The following is an 11,232-nucleotide window of genomic DNA, read 5'->3' on the forward strand; positions in this document are numbered from 1 at the left end:
TAAACATAGAATACGCACTTGATCGTATACCCAACATACTCCCTGTCTCTTATACACATCTAGATGTGTATAAGAGACAGCAACAATGCTGTGGGAAACAATGTTTGTGAGATTTGATCTAATGTTTATAAAATAATCATTAAATTTATTTGCTATAAGGTGAGGCTCAGTAATTTTTGATCCTTAGTGCTGAAAAAAAGATGGAAAATGTTTTTTTGTGTTGCGTCCTAAGACAGAGTTAATTGTTTTCCAAGTCTTTTGAATATTGTTTTTATAAAAATTAAATTTATCATTATAATGTGTTTTCCTTGAAATTTTTAATAAATGCGTCAACTTACTTCTATATATTATATACTTGTATTTATCCGATTCTTTTTTTGATTTAAGGTATTTCTGTTTAATCCAATATACTGTTTAATCCAATATCTATGTGTAACACAGACGGTTTTGACGAACACGACGAAATCTCTGAGTCTTAGAGCAAAAATACATACACTTGAGTCATGTTCGTACATGAGTGTGCACCAGTTTAACAACTCAAAAGAAAAGCTTAACAACGTAAGCCTTTTACTGTTACACTACAATATCAGAAGTATTAGCAAACATGTTGATGAATTAGTTACTTATCTCAATCACATGAAACATAAATTTACTATAGATGGTATAACGGAGATGGTATAACGGCTTACTAATATGTCACCCAGACCATACTTACCTAACTATGATTTCTTTTCGTTAGACAGGGAGAACCGCAGAGGGGGTGGTGTTGGTATATTTGTCTCTAATTCAATTGAGGTTGTACAACGACCTGACGTAATGATACATTTCTGCGAGTGTATATTTATCGAAATTATCGATAGAAAACATAAAAACGTAGTCGTTGGTCTTGTCTACAGACCACCTGATACAGGTATTGAACTTTAATGAGTTTTTAGACAATATCTTGGCCATCATTGATAAAGAGAGTAAATCATGTAACATCATGGGAGACTTTAACATCAACCTCCTCAACCATGCACACGATAGTCATGTTAATGTTTTTCTTGAAACAATGATGTCTCACTCGTTTTACCCAACTATATCAAGACCCACTAGAATACACAACAGATCAGCTTCGCTGATTGACAATATTTTTTTCAAACTTGCTTTCAGATAATATACGGTAACATCAGGCATACTTATTTCAGACATCTCAGACCACATGCCAATATACCAAATCATTGAGCCTGCCTACCAAACAAATGATTTTATAAATAATAGTCATGTTCCAAACGAACAGTTTGTGATCAGCGACAAGAACATAATGAAATTAAACAATGATTTGCGTTCTGATGAGTAGAATGACGTCTATGAAATAAGAAACCCTGACAGTGCTTATAATGTCTTTCTTGTCAATTTTAAAACTTTATATAATTGAAACCTAAATGAATATTTAAAAAAAAACTGCCAAAAAGTATAAAAAGTTTAAACAACCACGGATGAGTCATGGAATGTTAAAATCTAGTAAAAGAAAACATGTATTGTACAAAAGGTATATAAAACACCCCACGTTGAAAAACAAGGCTGTATATAACAATTTTAAAAAGACGCGTATTTGCAAAACTGCGAAAAGATAATATCATGAAAATATTTTTATTCACGGAAATGGTAATATAAAAAAAAACATGGAACGTTATCAATGATGTCATAAATCCAGGCAAAGGTATAAAAAAAAACGTACCATCTTATTTCACATCTGACAGTGAAACAGTACAGGGTTGTAAAGCTGTTGCAAATCATATTAATGATTATTTTATTAATGCTGGCCGAGGTGTTCGTGACAGTATAGAGTTCTCGACGACTCAATATTCTGAATACCGGTACCTCTCCAACAAGCAACGAAACTCACTGTTTTTCTGTCCTGTGAATTATTATTATTATGGAATCTCTTGGTTCAAATAAAGCGCCTGGATTTGATGACATTGCACCGAAGGTGATAAATGCCATTGGCCACAAGATTGCAGAGCCACTAACGTACATATTTAACCAAATGTCTTGTGACTGGCCTAGTCCCAGATAAAATAAAGATTGCAAAAGTAGTCCATATTTACAAGATTATCTATACCAGACTGTATGGTTACTTATCAAGGTTTAACATACAAAACAATTGCCAGTAGGGTTATTGGAAATAAACATTCAACCTCACATGCTGTAATTGATTTGGTTTATAAAGTATAGTGCTTTTGAAAAAAACAATATGCAATTGCAACATTTATTGATCTATCAAAAGCATTTGATGTTTATAGATCATGGTATTTTATTAAACAAACTGTCTCACTACGGTATCAGGGGTATTGCACTGTCATTATTCAGAAACTACCTGAAATCCCTAAAATAGTATGTTTGTATTAATGGCACAGAATCTATTTTAAAAGAGACAAATACTGGTGTACCACAAGGCTCGGTGCTGGGGCCGCTTTTGTTTCTGATTTACGTAAACGATATTTACAATTCATGTTCTACAATCGATATAATTAGTTTTGCTGATGACACAACTAGCATCAAATGTGGAAGTGACCTCAAAGTGATGTCTAACTTAATTATCACTGAATTAGGGAAACTTAATATGTGGTTTAAGGCTAATAAGCTTCTCCTAAACACTAACAAAACAAATTATGTTGTGTTTAGGCCTCCACAAAAGCATATTAATCTTGACGAATTAACAATTAAAATGAACAATATTTCACTATGCCTTAAACAAAACGTCACGTTTCTAGGTGACATGCTAAATGAAAACCTAAGCTGGAAGCAGCATGTAAAGTTGACCAGCAACAAAATTGCTAGGGCGATTGGAGTACTCGTGAAAGTTAAATCTTTTTCCCCCACCATATTTTAATAAATTTATATAACACTTTGATATTACCCCATCTCCAATATGGGAATCTTATCTGGGGGAACACCTGTACAAAAGTACACTGCAAGCCTTCTGGAAACTTCAGAAAAAGGCTGTCAGGGTTATAACTTTCTCTAACCCTAGGCAGACATCTGAACCATTATTTAAGATATTACAAATACTCAATATCCATGATATTTACAAACTTAACGTCATAGGAATTATAAATGTGGCGAATTACCACAGCGTGTTCTAAATATTTTCTCTACCTATGATAATACTTCCCACAATCTAAGAAACAAAATTGAAATGCATGTTCCACTTGCAAGATTGACTTTTAGTTAGCACTTTCTACATATAAGTTGACCCAAAATATGGAATTGTTTGTTGGACCAAATACCACATATTTTTTTTGTTTTTTTCTCTTTCGTAGGAGTTTAACCCACTTTTATTTCTTTCTCTTTTTGTTACTTTTTTTCTGCTTCTAATACATATTTAAAAGAAAATGAATATACAAACTTAAAAAAATTGCACTAAGGATGGGTCAGTCCACAATGGCTGACTATCTTTCTTTTTTTTTAACATCCTTCCACTTGTAATAATTTCTAAATATTTTTTACCAAGATGTAATTATCATTATTAACATCGTAATTAAAGAATTTCTTCAAGTCATTTTCATTAAAAAAAAACCATATTTATATACATATACACTGCACATATACATAATATTATTTTCTTTTTAAATCCACCCTTTACCTTTCATGAGAATTTCATTCTCCTTTATTTCTTTCTCTTTTTGTTATTTTTTTTTTGTATGGAATACACTCACATACATATACATTTCACACTCATCATATATATCTATATCCGTATACATCCATGCACATACATACATATGCACACATACACATACGCACATATATACACGCATACATGCCAAATGCCACATATCTTACGAAAAACTTACAAAGGTCTAAAACTATCTTTTAAAAAATATCTATTGTCAAAATACTTAATATAAGTCTACAGAATAGATCGAATATAAATGATATTTTGGCAACTTGATTTGTTGATCAATCAATTGGTGTTTTTTTTTTTCCACAATTTTTGATGCATGTTTGTATTTTGTGAAAGCGGTATATACAAACAGAAATTGGAAACTTACAAAGGTTTAAAATTATCTTTTAAAAAATATCTGTTGTCAATGTATTTATTTAAGTAATGTCTACATGATAGATCGAACACAAATTGACAATTTAACTTGTTTATGATTATTTGCAATTTATTTGTTGATCAGCCAATTGGGTTTTTTTCACTATTTTTGATTATTGCATGTTTGTATTTTGTAAAAGGGGTACACACTATCTATGACGACTGCATGTTCGTCAACTATTATTTGTTTGATAGTGTGTTCTCTACCTTTTTTAGGTAGAGGGTGTCTGGAAAGGAAGTCTAGGGGATCTGCTGCATCCTTTCCTTGATAGACAAGCTCGTAGTCAACATATTGCATGTCCATCACCGATTTTTCAATTCATTTCAGTGCCAGAGCATATTTCTCTGTTTCACTGTAACATTTTTCAGTGTCAGTCATCATCCGGCTAATGAAAGTGATCTGATTGGAACCCTTTTGAGGTTCGCTGAAGGAGTCCTGTTGATAACGCTTCATTGTAGCTAGCTTCCGTTCTTACAAACACGGTCGACGTATGCTATTGTTTTATTACTTGCTATATGTCTTTTATTGTTTCGAACGCCTTTTCCTCGTTCGGGTCCCATTTGAGTTTCTTGTCCTGGGTAGTCAGTTCTCTTAGGATGCTGTTAGTATTGTGTATTGTATAGGCCTAAGCAAAAGCTCCAATCTAATTATAAGACCTACAAACAACTCCATTACATTACAATGCCTTATTGTGATTTAGTAGAACTGCAGCGTATTTCCCTTATTGTAATTGGCATGTCAACTCACCGATTGATATGAATAACATTTGCAATTGGTTAAGAAAGAATAGAGGAGGAATTTGCGGCACCGCCTCCTTGATTCTGAGGGTTTGCTCCCCTTGTCTGCTTGCACTTCAAACTCTGTTTGAGTCCGTTGTTTGGTAAATTTGTACCGTACCCATAGAAGCCAGGTTCTCTGGATTTCCGAATTGACATTTGTATACATTAAATGCTCTCTGAAATACCTTTTCTAGGCTTTCATTATGTTCTTTCATGGTCCTTCCTCAAAGAAGGATATCATCTCTCTGATTAAGGCATTTAAATTTCACCAAAAATCCTGTACATATTCTCATAAACAGGTCTTGTTTATGATTTGGTCCCAAATATGTGTCGTTCAGTCTCATATTGGCCAAAAGCGTACCGAAGGTTGCTACCTTTCTAGATTTTGGATCTAGCGGCAATTGGTGGCACCCCTGCTTAAATTGGTTAACATGTAAATGACTTAAACGTATGATTTTTGTATGTACCTGTCAGTACACAATGAATCAGAACATCGATTCGACATTTTGTACCAGAAATTCGTTTGGTATTTCAAAATTTTCTAAATATCTCAAAATAATTGCACAAAACTTTGCCAATAGGTTTGACGAGTGCTTTACCATATCGTTACCAACGCACGCAGTCAGCTCCAATGGCAAAAAGTAATCTGGGACATGACTTTCATTGTCAGCAAACGAAAGCAACTTTTTATATATCTTAATGCTCCATGACAACGCACGCTTAAGATCGTTCGTTTTAGTTCCAGTGTTGCGATATGGCGTTACAATGTCATTCCAATGATCTGGTTGAAGCTCTTGCATCGTCAAACTGAGTTTGAAATTTTCTTCTTCAAGAATGTAAAATAATGCAGTTTTTATGGTGTAACTAGTGATCTGGTCGAATATACTGGTAACAGAATGAAGCGACTTCGACGAAGTCTCTTTATCTGTGTGTATTTGGCCTAATTCACAAGCTATTTCTGGGGCCTGTGCGCATATTGTTTTCAAGTTTGACTCCATTTTTAATTTCCTCGGGTAAATTGAATATTACTGCATGCTCTATTTGTGAAAATGAGATTCTGTATAGAATATCTTCGGTCTTCACAAATTCGGTTTCCCCTATGCTTGGATCTATGGCAGCAATCGCTTCTCGCGAATCTTTCATTACCAAGTAACATCCTATGCTATGGAGGGTTTCACTCTGCAGAATGTTAGCAGTGCTTCTCAAATGATTTGTCTGCCAACCTGGAATTTTAATAACTGGAACAATATCAATTGAGATTTTTTGTCTCTTTCTGAAAGCTCCATACCAAATAAGGTCAAGTTGACCAATATCCCAGCATTCGCCCTCACTGTTCGTGGTACCAGCATATGAGCAAAACCCAGTGCTTTCCCAAACACACCTACTGCGCAAACATTTTTCAAAAAGTTTATGAAATTCGTTGCTAATTACCGATCGCTTTATGAAACCATCGGAATCGAAGATTATCTCCGATAATGAAGAAAATGCTACTGGTTCTTTTGCTTTTATTTTGACAAATCCTTTAAAATCATCTTCCTCTATTGGAATAACGTGTAAACTGATGTACTTTAAAATGAATACAAAATCAAATTCGTCCGGATCTCCCACTTTTGTCCCCTCGGCGTTACTCCCGCCCATAACTACGTCACACTGAAGCACTTCGCTTTGGTCTGCCATGAGCTTTACTATTCGATCCATCGCTAATCTTATTTCAGCTTTTATGATGACAAAGTCCTTTTCACTAAGTTCGCATTGTTTTTCGTTCTCTTCGAAGCAGGTTATAGAATTTTGTATAATGAACCTGCGATTGTGATAACATGGTGGGTATTTTACAAGAAACCGTTCAATTTCAGATTCTTTTACAACGTTTGGGTTTTCAATTCCATTGGATTCTCCTGAATAAGTGATATGACAGCAAAGAGGGTAAAACCAACCAAATCTTACATCAGTTGTTCCTGGAATAATGGGTAAAGCAGATCTCTTGTAGATTACACCTAAACGTGTCTGAACTTCATCACTTCCATCGACTGTGGCTAGTGCTTGGGCGTCCATGCCATTCTTGTCTTTAACAGAGATATCTGCCCCGTTGTTCATCAAAAACTTTATGGCTGTGATGTTTTTCATATGTACTGCATGATGAAGAGGCGTTGATCCGTGGTTGTCTTTGATATTTAGATCAGCACCATTTTCTGTCAACATTTTCAAAATTGCGGTGACAAATGATTTTTCGTCTGCTGTAATGTTATGTGTGATAAGGTGCGCAGCTGTTAATCCAAATTTGTCTTTAGCATTAACATCAACCGTATGTGTTAACAGTTCCTTTACCATGGCAACGTTAGAAAATTCTGCTGCTGCATGTAGAATTGTGTGATCGTTGTTATTTCTTTGTTTTAAGTGTGTCCTTTGGATAAGAATCTTACAGAGGCGCGAGTAATCGTTGATGTAGCCGATGTCTTTCTCTGTGTAATGCCTTTGTGAAAAATAAAACAAAGGACTTTCCCCTCGTTCATCAACACTCGTCGGATTGCATTCGTACTGTAATAATCTCTCTAAAAACAGCGTGCAATATCTGGGAATTTCATTGACAGCCCTACAATGTTTTGTACAAAAAACAAATTGTTGACACCATTTATGTAAAGGGGTTAAACTCGTAGAACTATGAATTATATTCATGTTGGCTTTATATTCGTGCAAAAGGTCCAACTTAGACAAATAGCTATGCCCTTTCTCGCCGTTGGACGAGATCGCCATCTCTAAATTAAAGTCATTCTCAAAATCGTCCCAGGACATATCTATAAGTTCGTGAAGAACCGACCCCCCTCGAATATCTCTGGCGTTTACGTCCGCGCCCCACTGTAACAGGAGCTCTACTGTCTCCAGCGACACTTGGCCGTCCATTGCTATATGTAGTGCGGTTCCGCACTGATCCACATCCTTTATATGAACAGTATTTATTTCTTCCCTGCCTCTGATTTGGTTTTCAAAAAGTCGAATGACATCAATCTTGCTATTCAAAACTGCAAAATGTAGCGCCATATCCCAGTACGACCCAATAGTCAAAGCATTATATCCATGATCATTCATTTTTTCACGAATTTTAGTAATATCGTTATTCAGTATATCTCGAAAGAACTTGTCCATTGGTTCTTCAACATCATCGTTCTTTTCATCATCTGCTTGTTCCTCCATATCACCGTTCTCTGAATCACCACTCGACCATCCATCTTGTAGTAGGCCTGCCATAACTACCTGATATATTTTGTTTGAATTCTTTCAGTTTAGTTCATTCCTTGTATAGGTGATGTTAACACATAAAATAACCCTACATACTTGTACATGGTACAAGGTACAACAGTTTATTAACGTCTCACCTTTTACATACCTTGTATAAACAGGTATTTGTAGTACTGCGTCTATAGTGTTAGTTATTATTATTTAAATACGCATATTCTGTGACAATAATAACGAGCAACATGGATGAACGACTATACATGCTATATGCATTGACGTGTGAAAATCGATTTCCGTCTTCATGAGCAATGTAATTTTTTTTGGCAAATCTATGGCGAGCCGAATTGACATTTAATCGTAAATAGATATCTTAGTTTTAAATAGAGATATATTAGTTTTAACTGAGATGTCTCTATTAATAGAGATATCTTTATTTAATACTAGGATATTTCATCTCTGTTTAAAACTAAAATATCTCTATTTAAAATCTCAAGTTTAAATATTCACATAGCCTGCTTACTTAACTTGAGCAGGCGGGTGTGAGGCGACAGGGTATGGAACGCATCATATGGATAAATAAGCTTTAAATAATAATAGTCAAAGTTATTCAACAAACTAACACATCTAAATTATTAAGCTCAAATCACTCAGTAATGTCACGTTTTATTTAGTTCTAAGCTTTTTTATACAATATATTTTTACAATACAATACTATAGTTAGCTATAGCTATCAATATCATTAAAACGGCAATTTATGGTATACTAATATTTGAACACATTTTTATAGAATTCATTTTAGAGATTACAATATAAAACCTCATCTTGACAAATTTAATTTTCTTTTCTTCAGGTTTATTGTCGTTTAGTGTTAGTACATTAGATCTGTATAGAATTGCCATATAAATTTCCATAAAAATATTGTAAAATATGTTATGATTCATAGTGTTCAATAAAATGGCAATTTTATTGTCAACTCGGATGGTTTTATGAGATAAAAACTGGTCAGAAGGCATTTACAACACTACTAATTATACATGTAGATAATCACTGATAAATAATCTCACCTCTAACAGTGTACTTCACAATATGATACATATTAACACAACGAATCTACAAGTAGGATCAATCAATCACCCGTGACATAATTTGGGTAGGTAATTGACCAAAAACCCTTACATACACTGAAATGGACCTTCATATGGTCAGTCCCACAAGCTTTTATTTATTTATTTATTTATTTTTGGAATCGGTCACACCAACTAATGAAAAATCTTCAAAGTACACTGTAGAAGTTAAATAGTTGGTAAAACTATTGAAGAACAACTTAATTTGAATGTGCAATAGACTGTGCACTCGGATCGACCCTTAATTTACCCGAGTTCTCATATTCGGAAACCACTACCACTTTTCGTCAAAATACACTCTTTAAGATTCTAATTAGTCAAATTAGTGATGACCTAACTAACAATGGTAATAAACTGTCTCTGGATGACGTACTGCGTTGTACAACGGTCGACGTCGAATGCAACTTTCGCTATCTGAGAGCACTACACGACGCGACGCCGTCTGCAGATTGTCGGTGGCAGTCGGAACTTATCGTCATTAAAAGCGATCCGTTGAGGGCGCGTCGAGGCGTTGCGTTCTCCATGAAATCGCGTTGGCCGACGACCGTCGTGCGCAGTCAGTGCCCGGATTAACAGTTACGAATCACTATAATGGATACATCATGTCAATTAAAGGGTTCTAGGCCAGATGGTCGAAACTGAATTCCATTTTTTCAGTGAACTGGATTTGGCAAACTGGGTTTCAACAAAGTGGATAAACTCGGCAACAGAGATTCGGCAAACTGGATTTTGACCAACTGGTTGGTGTATAAATTTGTTTTCTCTCCCCGAAGAATTAGGGTTTTTCTCCCCGACGAAGGGTGGCAGCACTCCCCGACGTGGGGCCCTGGCCTCTTGTCCCTCGCTGACGCAACCCCTGATACCAATTAGAGTAACGTTTGCAGTAACTATATAAAGCTGCCATTGTGACACACTTTCATTAATGCAACGTTGGTGATGGTAAGTAAATGCAACAACGGTAATATATACTCGCATTACAAAAATTAGTAATTTTTTAACAGATATTCTAGTGCAAACTGGTGCAAGTATTAATATATTCCATGTTTAGTTTCAAGGAAAAGGCTTAGATTATTATTACAATAAAATTTTATGTTAAAATTAGAACCAAAACCAGAATTACTTTCATTTCCTTTTTTACATTGTTTACAACACCTCTACTTGGCGCTATGAGTCCTCTGGAAATATAACACGGTATAAATGTTATAAATTCTTTATTAAATTTTATTGCAACTTACAAACAGAAAAAAAAGGAAGCAAAAGGGCAGGTTCCACAGACTCAAGGTCCAAACAAAGAGAAAACGCCCAAGACATAAAACATCAAGACATCAGAAATACATATAAAACTCTCATATATAAATACAATATTGATTTATTTTAAATAAAATAGAAAAATTTGGAAAGGAGACATAAAAAAAACAACAAAAAAAGAGCTGCAAAACCAAAAAAACAGGCCATAGTCAAGGGTTTCGCAGTGCACACCTTCCAGCAAACACCAGAAAAATTATCGATTGTTTTTACTTTTATGTTAACAGATAGATGGATGAATAAATAGATAAATAGCCAGATGGATGGATAGATATAAACAGATCTCATGTACACTGTGACAAATCAGGAAAAAAAACTCTCTGAGATCAGAATAGTTTCCGGCCGAGTAGGCTTTACAATACTTACTGTTGCCCGGCACGGTGCCCGGCAGTCATGAAGTTGTCTTCAGATTGCCAGGGTCTATATGCCTATATTGTTATAAGAATAGAAATACACACATCAAGTTTACTTATATCAGTCCCCAATCAATCAACTTTACGTGACTGTATTAAATGAAGATTCTCGTGTGAAGCTAGGACAAATCGATACTGATATAAGATCGATATTGCAGATGAAGGACGAGGCCAGTTAAATCTGCTAATATCTGATGATTGCAGATCCAAAAATGAAGATGTTAAGATAGGCCTATTGAAATACGTAGATGACACAGTTATCGTAGGACCCATGAAATCCAACTTTGTGTCTAAC

The 11,232-nt window shown here is 34.9% G+C and overlaps 1 protein-coding gene across 1 annotated transcript; it reads right to left on the reverse strand.

Annotated features, from left to right (window-relative positions):
- Nucleotides 1–3,749: 3,749 nt before the first annotated feature.
- LOC117116574 lies at nt 3,750–8,309 on the reverse strand. Its single transcript, XM_033260640.1, has one exon. It carries the CDS (start codon nt 8,105–8,107, stop codon nt 5,810–5,812), a length of 2,298 nt encoding a protein of 765 aa, XP_033116531.1. The 5' UTR covers nt 8,108–8,309; the 3' UTR covers nt 3,750–5,809.
- Between the last annotated feature and the right edge of the window lie 2,923 nt (nt 8,310–11,232).

This window comes from Anneissia japonica, unplaced genomic scaffold (assembly GCF_011630105.1).
Source record: "Anneissia japonica isolate Jap-2015-1 unplaced genomic scaffold, ASM1163010v1 scaffold287964_len165734_cov163, whole genome shotgun sequence".
NCBI classification, from domain to species: Eukaryota; Metazoa; Echinodermata; class Crinoidea; order Comatulida; family Comatulidae; genus Anneissia; species Anneissia japonica.